This window comes from Erinaceus europaeus, chromosome 4, assembly GCF_950295315.1.
Source record: "Erinaceus europaeus chromosome 4, mEriEur2.1, whole genome shotgun sequence".
Classification (NCBI taxonomy): domain Eukaryota; kingdom Metazoa; phylum Chordata; class Mammalia; order Eulipotyphla; family Erinaceidae; genus Erinaceus; species Erinaceus europaeus.
In genome coordinates, this window is record NC_080165.1 from 75,250,075 (window position 1) to 75,273,206 (window position 23,132).

General features: G+C 38.5%; 1 protein-coding gene across 1 annotated transcript in view; it reads right to left on the bottom strand.

The window, feature by feature from the left end:
* COL19A1 (collagen type XIX alpha 1 chain) overlaps nucleotides 1-23,132 on the bottom strand; it is a 388,031-nt gene that overhangs the window by 12,694 nt on the left and 352,205 nt on the right. Inside the window, exon 41 of the mRNA XM_060190822.1 lies at nucleotides 1,573-1,701. Coding sequence (XP_060046805.1) covers nucleotides 1,573-1,701 — 129 coding nt within the window. The remainder of the gene's footprint in view (nucleotides 1-1,572; nucleotides 1,702-23,132) is intronic.

Genomic DNA, 23,132 nt, shown 5'->3' on the forward strand with positions numbered 1-23,132 from the left:
ACTTTAAAATTGTTTCATAATTCTAAAGCTTGTGTTTATGAGTCTGTTTTTACTGAGTGTTGCCCTATTGAGGGCTCAGTGTTTCTTGTTCCTTCTTCTGTGCCACTTCTGTCAGTATCTGTTGCATGGCAGGCCTGGAAATTGCAATCGTCTTTAGATTTTGGTATACCTGGCACTTTTTTATTGCACTTTCACATTTGAATGATTGTTTTGTAGATTAAAGTATGTATGGCTGGCAATTGTCTTTTAACAACTTGACTATACCTTCTCACTCTCTCCTGGTCTGCATGGTTCAACTGAAAAGTATGATGTGAGTCTGATGAATCACTGTTTATAAATAATTTTGTTACTTTTCCTGGCAGCTTGCAATTTTTTTCTTAGTCCTTGACTTTTAAAAGCTTTATAATGATGTGTCTTGGTGGAGGTCTATCTGGGTTTAGGAATTTGGGTATTCTCTCTGCTTCCTAAATTTGCCATCCCAGATTTGGAAAAAATTCCCCTATTACTTCTTTGTTTACTTATTTGTTTTGGATAGAGACAGAGAGAAATTGAGAGAGAAGGGGGAGGAGAGAGAGGGAGAGAGACCTGCAATACTATTTCACTTCTTGTGAAGCTTCCTTCTTGCAGGTAGGGACTGGGGGCTTGTACACTATAATGTGTGCACTCAACCAGGTGTGCCACCCTCCAGCCCCCCACTATTATTTCTTTGAATATGGTTTCTGCTTCCTTCTTTCTCTCCTCTCCTTCTGAGATATACTTGCTTTTCTGATAGCGTGTTCAATCTCTGACAAAAAAAAAAATCTCCTTCCTTTTTTTTTTTAACCAGAGCACTATTTTGCTCTGGCTTATAGTGCAGGGGATTGAATCTGGGACTTTGAAGCCTCAAGCATGAGAGTCTATTTGCATAATCATTATGCTATCTACCCTCCACCCCCAATTTTTTTCCCAAGCATTTTTCCTCTTTCTACTTTGAAGTCAAAGAGTGACCATTTTGTCTTTGATTCCTGATGTACTCTCTTCTACATGATTAAACTTGCTTTCTTGATTTGTTTCTTGTCAAGTTGTTAGCAGTAGGACTTTTTTTTTTTTACTAACTTAAATGAAATTTGTTTTAAACTTTTTAGAAACCACATGAAAAATTCTTTAAAATTCAAAAGTTACCATGTGTAATAATACTGGAAGCAAATGAATTATAAATTTTCTTAAGATTTTATTTTGGGCTCAAATCACTACTTAGAGCATCATCTGGTCAGTCTCTTTTTAGTTTATTTAAGGAATTAAAAAAAGACAACTCTTATTTTATTTACACCAGTAAGGAAGCATAAGCAACTCCAAGAGTACCTGATAACAATGATGTGTAAGTATTTATTATTACTGATTGTGTCATAACAAATATTGTTAAAATATATTTTGATTAGAAGATATGTAACATTTAATTATAATTTTGAGTAGCAAAATAGTTAAAATCTACATCTATAATGTGAACTATTAACAGACATCCTATGCTAAGATGCCTTAACTGTGATTAGTATGTTTTAAATACTGAGAGTTAAACAAACATACTTGACTTACCTTGGGGTCCAGGGTCTCCTGGTGGCCCAGGTAAACCATCCTTTCCTGGTGGACCAGGTCTTCCATGAGCTTGAGCAGCCAACATTGCTGCTGGCAGCTTGAGTTGAGATAGGAACACAGCCATCCTCTCTTCATTTATGAAAGGAAAAATAATAAATCATGTTATGGAAATATTTTAATGTAAAACCTGCCTTATTTGAAATTTAAGGAAATAGTTTACTTTTCAATTTAAGCACATCTCATTTACCAAATCGTCCAACTGCTGAGTTTTTTAGAAAATAAATTTAAAAATTATTTTTATTAGCGATTTAATATTGGTTTACAAAATACAAGATAACAAGGGAACAATGCCACATGAATTCCCACCAGCAAAGTTCTATGTCCCCATTCCTTCCATTGGAAACTGCAATGGTTCTCCCAAGGTCAAAGATATCTACCTATCTCCTATCTATCTATCTATCTATCTATCTAATTTTTGTCCATTTAATCCATGGTCCTGCCTTCTCTTCCAAGTCATACTTCCACCTTATTACTACTTCTGAATATCTTTCCTTTTTTCCTCCTCTCTCTCTGAGTTCTGATGAAATTAGATTTCAGAACCCTATAGTCATCTTCCTCTAAGATTTCTCCCCCTCTAGGGACGGGTTAATAGACTAAAATTCTTCATGGGGTGGAAGGTGTAAGTTCTAGCTGCTGTAATTTCTTCTCTGCTGGACATGAGCAATGGTAGGTCGATCCATATCCCCAACTGGTTTCTATCTTTCCCTAGTGGCGTAGGGCTATGGAGAGGTGGAGAGGCGAGGTTCTGGGACACATGGTGAGCTTGTCTGCCTGGGGGAGTTAGGGTGGAATCATAGTAGCATCTGTGACTTGGTGTCTGAAAGGCAGTTAAGATATAAAGCAGGGCAAAATGTTTACTAAACATGAACCATAAGTAGGAATAGTGCAGGTGAGAATAGAGACTTTAGGGTGGTAAGAAGCAAGTATGTCTATTTTAGGTATTATTCCTAGGGGGTCCATAACTTTAGTAAGTTTTGTTTGAGATGATAGTTAAAATGGAGATGGACTAAGAATATTGTCTGGAAAGATGTAGCCAGAGTTGAGACTAGAACTAGAAAGGAGAAAATAAAGTTTTAAATGTCTGTAACACTGAATTATAATATAGGAATTTCAGATATGCATCACTGAGGACAAGCATATGTCTATACTACATCAAATTCAACAATAAATTCACCTACCAAAACCTCAGTTCTATCCTTCACTAGCCCCTTTTACCTGATTTACTTTTCCTCCTTCTCATCTGGTAACAAATACCTGGTTTTATAGCTCAAACGTTTATTTTTGGTTTATTTATTCCATATCTTATTTATTTTCCACACAAGTAAAATCATATAGCATTTTTTCCCATGTAAATAGAATGCTATCATTGGTAAAACAAAATCACATGAAGTTGCTTGAATAAAGATGCTGACCACCTGTTATCCATCAGAAGGTGTGAGAATTTTCAGTGATTCAGATGTAGCAAGTCTAGTGAATCTAATCAGTGGCAATGACTTTTGAAGAGAAGTAAGGTTAATATTTAAAATGTTTTCAGGGGATTGCTTAGCAATGGAGCATAAGCTTCACATGTCTGATATTCAGGGTTAAAGTCCTGATACCCCAAATGAATTTAACAATAGATTCAAGGGCTATGTTCTGAAATGTATGAAAAGTTAGGAAATATATGCTCAAAACTTCTTTGATAATCCTCTTTGAAGATAGCATATTTATTTTTATATGTAGGCTGACTTTGCTTTTCATACTTAATGGATAGAGAAAAAGGAGAATTGACTGTGTGCTGTAGAGGGATTAAGTTCTAAAAAGCCACTATGTACTAAGACTTCATGGATGTCTCTCTTAGCTCACTGATTTTAGGAGTGCTAGCTACCCTGTAGTGAGGACATGCAAGAAGTCCTGCATAGAAGCTCACACAGGGACAAACTGTTGTAGTCTGCCAACAGCTACATGAATGAACTTGGAAGCAGATCTTGGAGTACAGTGGAACCTTCAGATGGCAGTAACCCTGAATGACATGCTGACAGCAACTTCAATATAGAGTCTGAGCCAGAACCAAACAACCAAGAAATTCTTCCAGTTCCTGACACACAGAAAATATAAGATAATAAATGTTTACTGTTTGAAAACATGAAATATTTGAGGTATTTTCTTAGGTAGTCACAGAGAAATACTTAGTGTGTGTTACTTGTTATTCTTGAAGAAAACTGTACTATTAGTAGAGTTTATTTACTGAAAAGGTGCCCATTGGTTTTAGATTCAGCATCATTTAACTTTCTAGCTTCTATAGTGGACAAATATTGTATTTTGTCAACACACACATTTTGCTTTTTAAATAAAATGTACTACTATGTAACCTCTAAAATATTCAGGTTTCTCCCCCCCCCGCCCCCACCCCATCATTCAAGTTCTACTTGGGCAGTCCCATTATTCTGTCAGGGTTCTAGCAAGAAATGTCGGATTTGGCCAAAGTGGGGGAAATCAGCATTGGCACAGATGGATGTCTTTTCACTGGATTCCAATTTCAGAGTGAAAACAACAAAAAGCATATATAGTTTTTTCGTAAATCTGAAGAAAACACTGAAACTAAAAATATAGGAGTACAGTATATTGCCATATTTCCTAGAACACTAAAACAAATGTCAATGAAAATAATTTCTGGCTGTATAAACAGCTCATCTGGATAATGTGCCTGCTTTGTAGTTTTGCAAATCTTCATATTGGATATATATATAGAATATTTTTATTATATTAAATTGCAGACTGAGTGTTTTATAGGCATAGGCAACTATCTTCAAAGTTAGAAATGTCACACACTATTTGTTTTAGTTAAATTTTTTCCCCTGGAGACATCTTAATGCCTTCAATATCTAAACAGAAATGTTCACAGTTCTAATATTTAATTCTTAACATATGGATGGATAAAATATACAAGTAATTTGATTTGACTGGTTTTTAGTACTGTTAGCAAAACCAAATTCTTAATAGTTCTAAATTATCTAACTTTAAGAAATACTAAGCTATAGTCATTTAATAATAGAGTAATTACTTCTCAGCCCTATGAACACTCTATAACCTAAAATAATATTCTTTGAACTTCCAAATAAGTTATAAAACCTGTATTGCTAATTGGCTTTCCTCTGTTTTCAAGGATTTATGGTTAAACAAAACAAAAAAACCCGTTTTTGGCTATGTTTTTCCAGCGTAGCAGGAAATTGAAATGTTAAAATAGGAGTTTGCATAAACCAAACATATATATTCAGCCTGCCAAAGCAAATCCACAGTAGTTTCCCTAACAAATGAGATAGTCTGTTTGGCCCCTTGGAGAGGGAGAGTTGAGCTCTAATATAATGCACACATTATATGTAATGCTAAACCATGTATGAAAAAAGGAATGGCATTCAGATGTCATCTAGTCTATATCTACCTTCTATTTCACAGTTTGAATTGGTAAACACTTTCAAAGCAAGGAATTGACCATTTTGTTTTACTGTCCATTCAAATGTTTAATTGACCACTTTCTTGGTATAAGACTTCAACTTACTGTTTTTTGCTATCTCATTATGGAAATACAGAATAATTAATGAGCATTTTCTTGGGAAATAGTAATATACTCTATAATATTGCTTCCTCTTAGCCTACAGGTTAAATAACTTTTATTCATAGACTTAGTACTCTATTTTATAAATCCCTTTCTGTTTATAGTACTCCAGGATTTTCCCATCTATCTCTTAAATGTTGAAACCAAAATTATATATAGTTCTTTCCTAAGGGGAAAAAATATCAGAAGAGCAATTTCCTTTCAATCTTATCTTCTAGTCTCTTTTTAACATTTAGTACAACAATATTATTTGATGGTTTCATACTTGTTTATTTTTGGCTCATCGGGACCCAAAGGTTTTTTTCACTGCTACATTTAACTTTGAACCAATTTTCTGTCATCTTTGTAGTCTTGATGCTTTGCACTGTCATTGTGGGTAAAGATGGATTAGATTGAATAGATGAAGCTGTATTAACTTCCTTTCAAATTCTTTCAAAACAATAGTGAGATATTTTTAAAGCCATAAAACCACAGCAGTGGAGAGGTAAATATGAAAGGAGACATCACAACAGATTTTAGAAGCTAGGAAACAGATGTCTGTATGATAAATGACTTCACTGCCTCAAAAAAGTTAAATTTCTACACTAGAAATTGAGAAATACCCTTTTTTAAATCACAAAATCCTTAAAAGGCTCAGGAAATGACAGTATACCTTATATAAGGGGGAGGGATAGAGGAGAGGAACTAAAATAAGAACTGTCTTAGAAACAGTCTTAGAAAAATCTGTGTTCTATTCTGTATAGCAAAGTAGCTGCCCTACCCAAGCCAAACATTGAAAGTCTATTTCTCCCTTTCTCCCCTCTCTCTTTCTCTCTCATTATCCCTCTGTCTCTGCCTCTCTCTTCCTCTCTTCTTCTTCTCCTCCTCCTCCTCTTCCTCCTTCTTCTCTCTCTCTCTCTTTCTGTTTCTCTCTTGCAGTCACTGGGTTATCATTTCTCTAAGCCAACTTTTTCAAAGAGAAATAAAAAACAGAATCAGAGGGAGAGAAAGAAAAGATACCACAGGACCAAAGCTTCCTCCAATGTAGTAGGGGCTAGGCTCAGTTCTGGTCCTGTACATTAATAACCAAGCAAGTATACTACTGGGTTGTCAGAAAAGTCACAACACATTTTTTTGTTCATAAAAATATATGGGAAAAAAGTCATGACTTTTTCGAGAACCTAATATTTTGCTGACCCTAAAGATTTCTTCTATGAAAAGGATAAGAGGATCTCTGCACTGGGGATTTCAGACTCCACTGAGTTTTGGGGTTTCTTGTAGAAAACACGATATTACATGAGCATTTACATGTTTCATACTAAGGTCCTAGTTCTGTCTTTTTACTTCATTCCAACCTCCACCTACTCTCTTGCAATACTGGTAATCAGGCATGAAGTAGAAATGTTTTCTCTGGGGAATCTGACCAGAATAAGTAAGGCTTAGAGACAGTGAAATGGAAGACTACAGTGAGATTCCTATCCAGTGAAGTTCATGATTGACATGGTCTATCATTCCTTCCCAGCTTCAGTGTTTAAGACTCATTCTGATATCTGAAAAGACAAACACAGACTATTGGCAATGATAATATTCTGAAAGCTGGATGATAGAGACTTAAACAAAAACCCAAAACCAACAAAACAGAAAGAAAGCAAATTGGAAAAAGCAGAGACTATGAAGGAAGAATTTTTATTTTATTTTATTATTTTATTAATTTTATTTTTTGCCTCCAGGGTTATTGCTGAGGCTCAGTGCCTGCACTATGAATCCACTGCTCCTGGAGGCTATTTTTGCTGCCCTTGTTGTTTATCCTTGTTGTTGTTATTATTATTGTTGTTGTTACTGCTGTTGGATAGGACAGAGAGAAATTGAGAGAGTAGGGGAAGACAGAGATGTGGAGAGAAAGACATCTGCAGACCTATTTCACTGCCTGTGAAGCAACCCCTATGAAGGTGGGGAGCCAGTGGCTCGAACCTGGATCCTTACGGTAGGCCTTGCGCTTTGTACCATGTGCGCTTAACCTGTTGCACTACTGCCTGACCCGGGAGGAAGAATTTCTTTAAAACTATATTTATATTCGATCATGCATATCTATTAGTGACATGTATATGTACATACACACATATATATATGTATATATTACTATCTTAGTTGTAGAAATGTAAGATGCATCTACTCATGCATATTAATATATTTATATGAAATCCATGTATACTAAAAAGAGAAAATAGGCACCAGGGAAAAAACACTAGAAATTTGGAGGCAGAAATGGTCTTGTTAGTTTCAAGACTGTTTTAAGAGATTAGAGATATTCTTTAATATTTTTTATTATCTTTATTTATTGGATAGAGACAGAAATTGAGAGGGAAAGGGGTGATAAAGAGGGAGACAGAGAAACACCTGCAGTGCTGCTTCACCACTTGTGAGGTCCCCCTAGAGGTGGGGGACTGGGGGCTCGAACCTGGGTCCTTGCACACTGTAATGTGTGCAGACAACAAGGTTTACCACCATCCAGCCCCAACAAGAGATATTCTTAAGATTAGAAGATTTGCCCTGGAAGGAACCCAGGTGTCCAACAATAGATGAGTGGCTGAGCAAGTTGTAGTCTATATACACAATGGAATACTACTCAGCTATTAAAAATAGTGACTTCACCGTTTTCAGCCAATCTTGGATGGACCTTGAAAAAATCTTGTTAAGTGAAATAAGTCAGAAACAGAGGGTGAATATGGGATGATCTCACTCTCAGGCAGAAGCTGAAAAACAAGATCAGAAGAGAAAACACAAATAGAACCTGAACTGGAATTGGCGTATTACACCAAAGTAAAAGACTATGGGGTGGGTGGTGGTGGGAATACAGATCTAAAAAGGATGACAGAGGATCTAGGTGGGGTTGTATTGTTATATGGAAAACTGGGAAATGTTATGCATGTACAAACTATTGTATTTACTGTCGAATGTAAAACATTAATTCCCCAATAAAGAAATTAAAGAAAAGATTTGCGAGAACTCATTTTGTTGAGTGGTATAACTCTCCCAAGCAGAAGAGTGGTACTTATAGTTAAGAACAACAAAAATTAAGTTTCACAGACCGGGAAAACCCTAATTTGTGTGGAGAGCATCAAATCTGGCATTTACAAATCCCTCATAATGCTTAAAAAAATGGAGCTAAGACACATCTGTTTCTACTCTGTGTCTAAATGCTTATAAAAGGAATTGAACTGCTGGTCAATTTAATTAGTAATGTAATCTAACTTTAGAAAGTAAACATATTTGTGTACTATGACTCACCAGAAGCTCTGCCATGAGGATGATGGAAAAACATTTTCCTCTATCATGAGTGTATTTGGGGAAATACAGCAAATCTGGACTGGCACCAAGGGATAAAGAAGGGTATCATATTCATTCTCAGAGCTGAGATGCTTCAGGAAAGCTTTCCTTTGGCCTCATATTTAAATACTGTCTTTATGTGAGCTCAGGCCTACCAGGATGCAGAGGTTACACAGGCTCCTGCATTGAATGTGGGCCCCAGATCCAATCAATAGGGTTTACAGCTAACAATATTTATGTATTTTTCCCATATTTGGGAGCTACTCTCTGCCCTGATCCAGCTTTCTAGTCCTACTTCTAACTCTGACACCATCTCCGCAGACAATACCTTTGGTGCACATGCATGTTAACTGTCAGGCTCAAACAAAAATTAATAAAGTCATGGGCCCCTTGGAATACACCTAAAATAGACCTATTAACCTTTTCCAATATGGAGACCCCAAATCTCATATGCTATATTCTTGCCTTTAGGTTCCTGATTATTAAACAATTTTTCTGCTTTATATCTTAATGCTTTTCAGCCACCAATTTGCAGATGCTACTTCGAAACCAACCTGATGTCCCTGGGCAGATGACCTAACCAATGTGTCCTGGAAGAACCCTACCTCTCCAGAACCTTGACACACCAGGCTAAGAGTAAGAAGCCACATGCCAATGGCTATGTTCAGTGGAGAAGCAATTACAAAAGTCAAACCTTCCACCTCTGCACCCCATAATTATCCTGGCTCCATACTCCCAGAGGGATAAGAAATAGGAAAGTTCGGGAGGTGGAGGCAAGATGGTGACTTGGAGGCAGCTGCTGGCTTGAGTTTCAACAGCAGCCAGATAAGATGACTAACTTGTTTCACTCTATCTCCACTATCCACTCTCCCCTTTCTCCCTCCTCCTAGCTTAAAAAAAAAAAAACCCAAACAAACAAACAAAAAACATCCTTTCACTGCCCCTTTTTTCTTTTTTTCTCATTCTTGTCTTCTTTTCTTCTTTCCTCCTTCTTCTGCTTTCTGAATTGACTGATAGAAGTTTGTGAATTATTGGGGGAAGAAATCTGACTCAGAGTGGACTCTCTCTCTCTCTCTGTGTCTTTTCTCTACTTCCCTTTCTTCTCTTGATACCCCTAGAATTTACAGTGGACAGTAGATTTGCAAAATTGTCTATTCCTGCTTTCCCTTTTTCCCTTTCTCTTTCTTTTTCATTTGAATTTGGTCACTACTTTTTCTTGGACTGGAGGCGTTGTTTGGCTAACTGATACTGATTAAACTGCAACAATCCTTGCTTCAGTTACTACTGTAATTCTGAGGTTGGTGACTGCATTTGTCATAAAGGCATTTAGTATAGTGTGGATTGTACTCAAAACACAACTGAAGAACAACAGAACAGAAAAATAAAAAAGCACATCAATAAAAATATGGTTAAACCAAGAGCAAATAAAACTGCTACTACAAGAACCAAGACATGAGCCCAGAAGAAACTCCAAATCAGTCAGAAGTAACCATAGATAAGAAAAGTATGCAAGCAATAGTAAACCTAATAATCACAGAAATGAAGACAACTATGGAGGAAAGGGCTATAAGAATTAGGGAAAGAACAGATGAGACCCTCAAGAAAAATACTAGCTACTTCGAGATAATTAGAGAACTGAAAGCTGAAATAGCTGAAATAAAAGTTCAGTTAGCAGAATAAGCTAATACTATAGCAGAACTGAAAAGAAGCTGAGGGAAGTGAGGGCAAACTAACAGAAGCAGAAAACAGAATTAGCCAGACAGAGGATAAGCTAGAGAAAAGTAAGAAAGAGGTAAAAGAGCTCAAAAAGACATTGAGATAAAGATGAGTATGGAATGATACCACTCATCAACAGAAGTTGAGTAAGAAGATCTGAAAGGGAAACAAAAAGCAGGACCTGACCAAATTGTAAGTAGGACACCAAAGTAAAAACCCTGTGGTGAGGGGTAGACATGCAGCTTCCTGGGACAGTGGGGGGTGGGAGTGGGTGGAAGGGATGGGTCACAGTCTTTTGGTGGTGGGAATGCTGTTTACGTACACCCCTAGTAAATGTAGTCATATAAATCACTAGTTAATTAACATGAGGGGGAAAATCAATTGTATGTCTCAAAGTTTTTCAAAACACAAACTGAATCTTTTTAATATATAGGCTGTGTAATTGATATGCAGACTCTCTCAAAAGCCTAGACCAAGTAGATCAGAAGCAACTAATAGCACAGCTATATACAAGATACTGGGTACTATACAGCAAACCCTAACAAAAGGGCTTTTCAAAGTTAACCCAATTACCAAATAATGTGATGATAACATTAACTATCGATTGTCTTTTTGAACACTAAGACAGCAGGAACCTCACATCTCCACTATAGAGCCCCTACTTCCCCCAGTCCTGGACTCTTGGATAGGGCCCACTTTCCCGTATGCCTCTCCCAATCCATATCAAATAATATTGCACCTGCCGATCACAACCTAATCAATGCAACGATTGCCACCTCAACATGCTTTACTTCAGACTGTGTCGAGAGACTTCACGTGTGGAATGACAACCCTTCAGCTTCATTACTTGGGTGAGACCTTTCCTTTCATAGTATACTCTAATTCCATCTCAGGTGGTTCACTTTCTAACAAAGTCCCCAAACCTAGATATACACAGTTTCTGTGAGAGAGAACATATGTTCACAAGTATCCGTAAACTACTGCAAAATATATACCTGAAAGCAGAAGTACACTAGAGTTTGCAGTGAGTATCCCCCTCACACTTCCTCTCCACTATTCCAACCTTTGGGTCCATGGTTGCTCAACAATTTGTTTGGCTTTGTATGTTAACTCTCTTTTCTGTCACCAGGTTCCAGATGTCATCAGGATGCCGGCCAGGCTTCCCTGGACTGAAGACCCCACTAATGTATCCTGGAGCTCCGCTTCCCCAGAGACCCACCCTACTAGGGAAAGAGAGAGGCAGACTGGGAGTATGGACCGACCAGTCAACGTCCATGTTCAGCGGGGAAGCAATTACAGAAGCCCACCTTCTACAACCCACAATGACTCCCATGCTCCCAGAGGGATATAGAGTGGGAAAGCTATCAGGGGAGGTGGTGGGATATGGAGATTGGGTGGTGGGAATTGTGTGGAGTTGTACCCCTCCTACCCTATGGTTTTGTTAATTAATCCTTTCTTTAAAAAAAAAAAAGACATTGAGAGACACTGAAAACAACAACAGAGACATATGGGATGATATCAAAAGAAGTAACATACGTATCATTGGCCTGCCAGAGGAAGAAAGAGAGGAAGGGGAAGGAAACATTCTAGAGGAAATTATAGGAGAAAACTTCCCAGACCTGAACAACAGAAAGGACATTAAAATTAAAGAGGCCCAGAGAGTCCAAAACAGAATCAACCTGAAGACACCAAGACAAATCATAGTTACAATGAAAAGAAGTAAGGATAAAGAAAGGATCCAAAAGGCTGCTAGAGAAAAAAACAAAAAGTCACATACAGGGAAAGCCCATAAAACTATCAGCAGACTTCTGCACTCAAACTCTAAAAGCCAGAAGAGAACGGTAAAATATCTATGGAGCCCTGAATGAATAAGGGTTTCAGCCAAGGATACTTTATCCTCCTAGACTTTCATTCAAACTAGATGGAGGGATCAACACCTTCTCAGTCAGACAACAGTTAAAGGAGGCAACCATCAACAAACCTGCCCTGAAAAAGGTTCTAAAAGACCTCTTATAAACAAGAACATCGCTTTAATGCTTGCCATATATCAGAGCAAATAAAAATTGTTGAATAATGGCACTACAATATGTTAAATCCATAATATCAATAAATGTCAATGACTTAAACTCACGCATCAAACGGCACAGAGTGGGGGGATGGATCAGAAAACATAACCCAACCATATGCTGCTTGCAAGAATCCCATCTGACCCAACAAGATAAATACAGACTTAAAGTGAAAGGATGGAAAACTATCCTACAGGCTAATGGACCACAAAAAAAGGGCAGGAACTGCCATTCTCATCTCAGACACAAGAGATTTTAAATTAAATAAAGTAATAAAAGATAGGCAAGGACATTACATAATGATTAGAGGATCAATCACCCAAGAAGACTTAACAATTTTTAACATCTATGGACCCAATGAAGGACCATCTAAATACATCAAACACCTACTGAAAGAACTACAAAAATACATCAATGGTGATACAATAATAGTGGGAGACTTTAATACCCCACTCTCATACTTAGATCAACAAAGCAGAGAATCAACAAAGAAACAAGAGATTTAAATAAAGAGATGGACAGACTAGACCTCCTGGACATTTTCAGAGTTCTTCACCCCAAAAAACTAAAATACACATTATTTACAAATCCACACAACACATCCTCAAGCATAGACCACATGATAGGCCACAAAGACAGCATCAACAAATTCAAGAGCATTGAAATCATCCCAAGTATCTTTTCAGACCACAGTGGAGTCAAGCTAACATTTAACAACAAATAGAAAATTATTAAAAGTCACAGAATTTGGAAACTAAACAACATACTGCCTAAGAACCAATGGGTCAGAGAGACACTCAAGCAGGAAATACAAATGTTCCTGGAAACAAATGAAAATAAAGACACAAGCTATCAAAATATTTGGGACTCAGCTAAAGCAGTACTGAGAGGGAAACTCATAGCCATACAATCACATATTAAACAACAAGAAAAAACCCAAATAAACAACCTTACTGCACACCTTAAGGACTTAGAGGAAGAGGAACAGAGGAACCCTAAAGAAAACAGAAGGACAGAAATCACTAAAATTAGAGCAGAAATAAATAATATAGAAAATAAGAGAACCATACAGAAGATCAATGGAGCCAAATGTTGATTTTTTGAAAAATTAAACAAGATTGACAAACCTCTAGCCAGACTCACTAAACAAAATGGGAGAAGACTCAAATTCATAGAATTGTAAACGATAGAGGAGATATCACAACTGACACCACAGAAATCCAGAAAATCATGCGAGACTTCTATGAAGAACTATATGCCACCAAGCTATAAAATCTGGAATGGAAGAATTCCTAGAAGTATATGCCCTTCCAAAACTGAACCAAGAACTACAAGACCTAAATGCACCAATCACAGACAAAGAAATCAAAGCTGTTATTAAGAATCTCCCCAGCAACAAAAGTCCTGCACCAGATGTCTTCACAAATGAATTCTACAAAACCTTTAGGAAACAGTTAATACCCATACTCCTAAAGCTTTTCCATAAGATCGAAGACACAGGTACACTCCCTTCCACCTTCTATGAAGCCAACATCACTCTGATACCAAAAGGAGATAGAGACACAACAAAAAAGGAAAACTACAGACCAATGTCTCTGATGAACATAGATGCCAAAATATTAAACAAGATTTTGGTCAACTGGATACAGCAGCATATCAAAAATATTGTTCATCATGACCAAGTGGGATTCATCCCAGGAATGCAAGGCTGGTTTAATATACGTAAGTCTATCAATGTCATTCACCACATCAATAAAAGCAAAAACAAAAGCACATGATTATCTCAACAGATGCAGAGAAAGCCTCTGACAAAATCCAACACCCATTCATGCTCAAAACTCTACAAAAAACGGGAAGAGACAGGAAATTCCTCAAGACAGTGGAATCCATATAGAGCAAACCAACAGCCAACATCATACTCAAAGGACAGAGTTGAAAGCATTTCCCCTCAGATCAGGGACTAGACAGAGCTTCCCACTATCACCATTACTCTTCAACATAGTATTGGAAGTTCTTGCCATAGCAATCAGGCAAGAGAAAGAAATCAAAGGAATACAGATTGGAAGGGAAGAGGTCAAACACTCCCTATTTGCAGACGACATGATAGTATACATAGAAAAACCTAAAGAATCCAGTAAAAAACTACTGGAAGTTATTAGGCAATATAGCAAGGTATCAGGCTACAAAATCAAAGTACAAAAATCAGTGGCATTTCTCTACGCAAACACTAAAACTGAAGAAGAAGATATCCAGAAATCACTCCCATTCACTGTTGCAACAAAATCAATAAAATACCTAGGAGTAAAGCTGACCAAAGAAGTGAAAGACTTGGATACTGAAAACTATGAGTCACTCTTCAAGGAAATAGAAACTGATACCAAGATGGAAAGCTATCCCATGCTCATGGATCAGAAGAATAAATATCATCAAAATGAATATTCTCCCCAGAGCCATATACAAATTTAATGCAATTCCCATCAAAGTTCCACCAAGCTTCTTTAAGAAAATAGAACAAAAACTACATTCATTTATCTGGAACCAGAAAACACCTATAATTGCCAAAACCATCTTGAGGAAAAGAAACAGAAATGGAGGCATCACACTCTCAGATCTAAAACTATATTATAAAGCCATCATAATCAAAACAGCCTGGTACTGCAACAAAAGTAGGCAAACAGACCAGTGGAACAGAACTGAAAGCCCAGATCTAAACCTCCACACCTACGGACATCTAATCTTTGATAAGGGTGCCCAAAGCATTAAATGGAAGAAGGAGGCTCTCTTCAATAAATGGTGCTGGGAAAACTGGGTTATAACATGCAGAAGAATGAAACTGAACCACCTTATCTCACCAGAAACAAAAATCAACTCCAAATGGATCAAGGACCTAGATGTCTGACCGGAAACTATCAAATACTTAGAGGAAAACATTGGTGAAACACTTTCCCACCTAAACTTCAAGGACATCTTTGATGAAACAAAACCAATTGCAAGGAAGACTAAAGCAGAAACAAACCAATGGGACTACAGCAAGTTGAAAAGCTTCTGCACATCCAAAGAAACTATTAAACAAACAAAGAGACCCCTCACAGAATGGGAGAAGATCTTTACATGCCATACATCAGACAAGAGACTAATAACCAAAATATATAAAGAACTCAGCAAACTTAGCACCAAAAAAAAACAAATGACCCCATCCAAAATGGACAGAAGATATGAACAAGATACTTATCTCAGAGGATATCCAAAAGGCTAAAAAACATATGAAAAACTGCTTCAGGTCACTGATGGTCAGAGAAATGCAAATAAAGACAACTTTATTGAGATACCACCTCAATCCTGTGAGAATGGCATACATCAAAAAGGACAGCAACAACAACTGCTGGAGAGGCTGTGGGGACAGAGGAACCCTTCTGCACTGCTGTTGGGAATGTAAATTGGTCCAGCCTCTCTGGAGAGCAGTCTGGAGAACTCTCACAAGGCTAGACATGCACCTTCCATATGATCCAGTAATTTCTTTCCTGGGGATATACCCCAAGGATTTCATAATACCCAATCAAAAATATATGTGTACATCTATTTTCATAGCAGCACAATTCATAACAACTAAAACCTGGAAGGATCCCAGGTGCCCAACAACAGTTGAGTGGCTGAGAAAGCTGTGGTACATATATACAATGGAATACTATGCAGCTATTAAGAACAATGAACTCACCTTATCTGACCAATCTTGGACAGAGCTAGAAGGAATTATGTTAAGTCAGCTAAGCCAGAAAGATAAAGATGAGTATGGGATGTCCCCACTCATCAACAGAAGTTGAGAAAGAAGAACAGAAAGGGAAACTAAAACAGGATCTGATTAAATCGATAGCCAGGCACCAAAGTAAAAACCCTGTAGTGAAGAGGAGGGTGGCCATTGGGCTTCCTGGTGTGGCAGGGGTGTGGAGGGGCACAGGTGGGTGATTGGGATGGGACACAGTCTTTTGGTGGTGGGAATGGTGTTTATGTACACTCCTATTAAAGTGTAGTCATATAAACCACTATTCAATTAATATGAGAGGGAAAAATTGATCATATGTCTAGAACTTCTTGAAACACAGACTGAGTCTTTTTTAATACATAGGCTGAGTCTTTGATATGTTGACTCTCTCAAAAGCCTAGACCAGGAAGAACAGAAGCAACTGATAGCACATCTATATACAAGATGCAGGGTATTATACCCCAAACCCTAACAAAGGGACTTTTCAAAGTTAACCCAATCACCAAATAATGTGATGATAACAGTAACTATCCATTGTCTTCTTGAACCCTAAGACAGCAGGAACTTCACATTTCCACTACAGAGCCTATATTTCCCCCAGTCCTGGAACCTTAGGGTGGGGCTCACTTCCCTGCATGCTTCTCTCAAGTAATATCAAATAATATTGCATCCACTGATTGCAACCCAATCAATGCAACGAGTGCCACCCCAGCATGCTTCACTTCAGACTGTGTCCAGAGACTTCAGGTGTGGAATGACAACCCTTCAGCTTCATCACTCGGGTGAGACCTTTCCTTTCATAGTATTGTCTAATTCCATTCCAGGTGTTCCACTCCTCAATAAAGTCCCCAAACCTACATATAGTCCAGGTCCCATGAGTTAGAGCATATGTTCACACGTGTCCATAAACCAGGGAAAAATATATACCTGAAAGCTGAAGTACACAAGAGCCTGCAGGGAATATCCCCATCACTTCATCTGTACTATTTCAGTCTTTAGGTCCATGATTGTTGAACAATTTGTTTGGCTTTGTATGTTAACTCTCTTTTCAGCCACCAGGTTCTGGATGCCAGCATGATGCAGACCAGACTTCCCTGGACAGATGACCTCACCAATGTGTACTGAAGCTCCACTTCCCCAGAGACCTACCTTACTAGAGAAAGAGAGAGGCAGACTGGGAGTATGGATTGACTAGTCAATGCCCATGTTCAGCGGGGAAGCAATTACAGAAGCCAGACCTTCCACCTTCTGCAACCCACAAGGACCCTGGGTCCATACTTCCAAAGGGATAGAGAAAGGGAAAGCTATCAGGGGAGGGGATGGGATATGGAGATCGGGTGGCGGGAATTGTGTGGAGGTGTACCCCTCTTATCCTATGGTTTTGTTAATGTCTTTTTCTTAAATAAAAAAAAAATTAAAAAAAAAAGAAAAGAAGAGAACCATACAAAAGATCAATGAAACCAAATGTTGGTTCTTTGAAAAATAAAACAAGATTGACAAATCCCTAGCCAGACTAATTAAAAAAAAAAAGGAAGAAGACTCAAGTTAATATAATTATAAACAACAGAGGAGATAGCACAACTGACACCACAGAAATCTGGAAAAGCATGTGAAACTTCTATGAAGAACTATACGCCACCAAGCCAGAGAATCTGGAAGAAATGGAAGAATTCCTAGAAATATATGCCCTTCCAAAACTGAACCAGGAAAACTACAAGACCTAAATGCACCAATCACAGACAAAGAAATCGAAACCGTTATTAAGAATCTCCCCAACAACAAAAGTCCTGGACCAGATGGCTTCACAAATGAATTCTACAAAACCTTCAGGAAACAGTTAACACCCATACTTCTAAAGCTTTTCCACAAGATTGTAGAAACAGGGACACTCCCTTCCACCTTCTATGAAGCCAACATCACCCTGATACCAAAAGCAGATAGGGACACAACAAAAAAGGAAAACTACAGATCCTGGCCCACTGGATATAGCAGTATATCAAAAAGGCTACTCATCATGACCAAGTGGGATTTATCCCAGGAATGCAAGGCTGGTTCAACATACATAAGTCAATCAATGTCATTCACCGCGTCAATAAAACCAAAACCAAAAACCACATGATTTTCTGAATAGATGCAGAGAAAGCCTTTGACAAAATCCAACACCCATTCATGCTCAAAACTCTACAAAAAATGCGAAGAGACGGGAAATTCCTCAAGATAGTGGAATCCATATATTGCAAACCTATAGCCAACATCATAATCAATGGACAGAAGCTGAAAACATTTCCCCCTCAGATCAGGGACTGGACAGGGATGTCCACTATCACCATTACTCTTCAACACAGTATTGGAAGATCTTGCCATAGCAATCAGGCAAGAGAAAGAAATCAAAGGAATACATATTGGTAGGGAAGAAGTGAAACTCTCACTATCTGCAGATGATATAATATACATAGAAAAACCTAAAGAATCCTAGTTTTCCAGAAAACTACTGAAAGTTATTAGGCAATATAGCAAGGTGTCAGTCTACAAAGTAAATGTACAAAAGTCAGTGGCATTTTTATGCAAACACTAAATCTGAAGAATTAAGACATCCAGAAATCACTCCCATTTACTGTTGCAGCAAAATCAATAAAATACCTAGGAGTAAAGCTGACCAAAGAAGTGAAAGACTTGGATACTGAAAAACTACTCAAGGAAATAGAAACTGATACCATGAAATGGAAAGACATCCTATGCTCATGCATGTGAAGAATTAATATCATCAAAATGAATATTCTCCCCAGAGCCATATACAAATTTAATGCAATAACCATCAATTTTCCACCAAGCTTCTTTAAGAAAATAGAACAAAAATGCAATCATTTATCTGGAACCAGAAAACACCCAGAATTGCCAAAACCATTTTGAGGAAAAGAAACAAAAATGGAGGCATCACACTCCCAGATCTCTAACTTATTATAAGGCCATCATCATCCTTACAGGCTGGTACTGGAACAAAAATGGGCATACAGAACAAAAGAACAGAATTGAAAGCCCAGAACTAAACCCCCACACCTATGGACATCTAATCTTTGATAAGGATGCCCAAAGTATTAAATGGAGGAAGGAGGCTCTCTTCTATAAATGGTGCTGGGAAAACTGGGTTATAACATGCAGAAGAATGAAACTGAACCACCTTATCTCACCAGAAACAAAAATCAACTCCAAATGGATCAAGGACCTGGATGTCTGACTGGAAACTATCAAATACTTAGAGGAAAACATTGGTGAAACACTTTCCCACCTAAACTTCAAGGACATCTTTGATGAAACAAACCCAATTGCAAGGAAGACTAAAGCAGAAACAAACCAATGGGACTACAGCAAGTTGAAAAGCTTCTGCACAGCCAAAGAAACTATTAAACAAACAAGGAGACCCCTCACAGACAGAATGGGAGAACATCTTCACATGCCATACATTAGACAAGAGACTAAGCACCAAAATATACAAAGAGCTCAGCAAACTTAGCACTAAAAAAGCAAATGACCCCTTCCAAAAATGGGCAGAAGATATGAAGAAAACATTCACTTCAGAGGAGATCCAAAAAGCTAACAAACATATGAAAAATTGCTCTAGGTCACTGATGGTCAGAGAAATGTAAATAAAGACAACATTGAGATACCACCTCAATCCTGTGAGAATGGCATACATCAAAAAGGACAGCAGCAACAACTGCTGGAGAGGCTGTGGGGACAGAGGAACCCTTCTGCACTGCTGTTGGGAATGTAAATTGGTCCAGCCTCTCTGGAGAGCAGTCTGGAGAACTCTCACAAGGCTAGACATAGACATTCCATATGACTCAGTAATTCCTCTCCTAGGGATATAACCCAAGGACTCTATAATACCCAACCAGAAAGAAATGTGTACAGGTATGTTCATAATAGCTAAAACCTGGAAGCAATCCAGGTGCCCAACAACAGATGAGTGGCTGAGAAAGCTGTGGTATATATACACAATGGAATACTATGCAGCTGTTAAGAACAATGTACCCACCTTCTCTGACCCATCTTTGATGGAGCTAGAAGGAATTATGTTAAATGAGCTAAGTCAGAAAGATAAAGATGAGTATGGGATGATCTCACACATCAACAGAGGTTCAGAAAGAACAGAAAGGGAAACTCAAAGCAGGATTTGACTAAATGTGGAGTAGGGTACCAAAGTAAAAACCCTGGGGTGAAGCTAAGTGTGGACATTCGGCTTCCCTGGACGGGGGGGGGGGGGGGGGAGGGAATGCATGGGTGGGATGAGACACAACCTTTTGGTGGTGGGAATGGTGTTTATGTGCACTCCTATTAATTTGTAGTCATATAAATCACTATTTAATTAATATTTGAGGGGATTGTATGTCTCAAACATTTTTTTAAATTTATTTTTTATTTAAGAAAGGATAAATTAACAAAACCATAGGGTAGGAGGGGTACAATTCCACACAATTCCCACCACCCAATCTTCATATCCCATCCCCTCCCCTGATAGCTTTCTCATTCTCTATCCCTCTGGGAGCATGGACCCAGGGTTGTTGTGGGTTGCAGAAGGTGGAAGTTCTGGCTTCTGTAATTGCTTCCCCACTGAACATGGACATTGACTGGTCAGTCCATATTCCCAGTCTGCCTCTCTCTTTCCTTAGTAGGGTGGGTCTCTGGGGAAGCGAGCTCCAGGACACATTGGTGGGGTCTTCAGTCCAGGAAAGCCTGGCCGGCATCCTGATGGCATCTGGAACCTGGTGGCTGTAAAGAGAGTTAACATACAAAGCCAAACAAATTGTTGAGCAATCATGGACCCAAAGATTGGAATAGTGGAGAGGAAGTGTCGGGGGGTCTTAAACTTTTTAAAGCACAGACTGAATCTGTGTCTTTGATATGTTGACTCTCTTAAAAGCCTAGACCAGGAGAACAGAAGCAACCGGTGTCATAGCTATATATAAGATGTTGGGTATTGTACAGAAAATCCTAACAAAGGGACTTTTCAAAGTTAACCCAATTACCAAATAATGTGATGATAACAGTAACTATCCATTGTCTTCTTGAACCCTAATACAGCAGGAACCTCACATTTCCACTATAGAGCCTATTTTTCTCCCAGTTCTGGAACCTTAGGGTGGGGCCCACTTTCCTGCATACTTCTCTCAATTCATATCAAATAATATTGCATCCCCCTATCGCAACCCAATCAACACAATGAGTGCCACCCCAGCATGCTTCAATTCAGACTGTGTCCAGAGACTTCAGGTGTGGAATGAAAACCCTTCATCTTCATAACTCGGGTGAGACCTTTCCTTTCATAGTATTCTCTAATTCCATTCCAGGTGGTTTACTTCCTAACAAAGTCCTAAAACCTAGATATATTCCAGATCCCATGAGATACAGCATATGTTCACATGTATCCATATACTAGGGCAAATATATACCTGAAAGCAACAGTACATAGTAGTCTGCAGTGAGTACCCCCCAACACTTCATCTGCACTTTTCCAGTCCTTAGGTCCATAATTGTTCAACAATTTGTTTTTCTTTGTATGTTAACTCTCTTTTCGGCCACCAGGTTCCAGATGCCAGCATGATGCCGACCAGACTTCCCTGGACAGACAACCCCACCAATGTGTCGTGGAACTCGCTTCCCCAGTGACCCACCCTACTAAGGAAAGAGAGAGTCACACTGGCAATATAGATTGACCAGTCAACGCCTATGTTCAGCGGGGAAGCAATTATAGAAGCCAGACCTTCCACCTACTGCATCCCACAATGACCTTGGGTCCATACTCCCAAAGGGATAAGGAATGGGAAAGCTATCAGGGGAGGGGATGGGATATGGAGATCTGGTCATGGAACTTTTATGTAGTTGTACCCCTCCTATCCTATGGTTTTGTTAATGTTTCCTTTTAAAAATAAAAAATAAAAAGAAAAATAGAAAACTTTCAAGGGAGAGAATGGGGTATGGAACTCTATTAGTGGGAATTGTACCTCTCTTATCTTATATCTTAATTTTTTATAAATAAAAAAATAAATATTGTCTTGAAGAGCACTGGTAACTTAACGGCATCTAAACCAGGCTGGAAAAATAATTAAAAAGGAGGGGGGGCTGTAAGAGACATGGGAGTAAAGCCAGAGAAGACTTAGAAGGCTGTCCTTCTCAGCTTTCTGGGGGTGCAGAAGTTGCTCTGGGTTGGGGAAATGATGCATGGACACAAAGGGGAGATGTCAGACTAAAATTAGGAGTTTCCAAGAAAGTGCTAGTCAAGGGGTCGGGTGGTGGTGCACCTGGTTAGCGCACATGTTACAATGCAACAAGGACTCAGGTTTGAGTCACCGATATCCACCTGTAGGGGATAAGCTTCACAAGTGGTGAAGTAGTGCTGTAGGTGTCTCTCTCTCTTTCTCTCTATCCCACCTTTCCCTCTCAATTTCTGGCTGTTTCTATCCAATAAATAAATACAGATATATATATATATATATATATATATATTTTTTTAAGTGTATGCAAGTTGAGTCAGCCTTCCCCAAACTAATGGAGGATGACTTAGTTGCCTAGACCTCCCTTCTCAGTATGCTGACAAGATAGGTAATATTAATAGAAAGACTGGGCTGTGAAGAAGTAGCCATGATGCCCAGGGCAGACCACCTGTGGTCAAGATTTCATTCATGTTCTGTTGAACTTGCAAAAAAGAACACCTACTATATCTCAACACATTATGTTTTCTCCGACAATGTTTGGTTATATTTTCTAACATTATTAGCCAGTCTTTAAAAAGTTAGATCAACTACTAAACTATTAGGTGTATATGATAATCTAAAGTCTTAGAAATTATAATACAACATTAAAGCTACCTGAGAGAAATGAAAAGTTGACTCTAGATCCTATACAAATTAAGAGTTAAGGGAGTTGGGTGGTGGCAGAGCAGATTAAGTGCACGTGGCGCAAAGCGCAAGGACGAGCATAAGGATCCCGGTTTGAGCCCCGGCTCCCCACCTGCAGGGGAGTCGCTTCACAAGCAGTGAAGAATGTCCGCAGGTGTCTG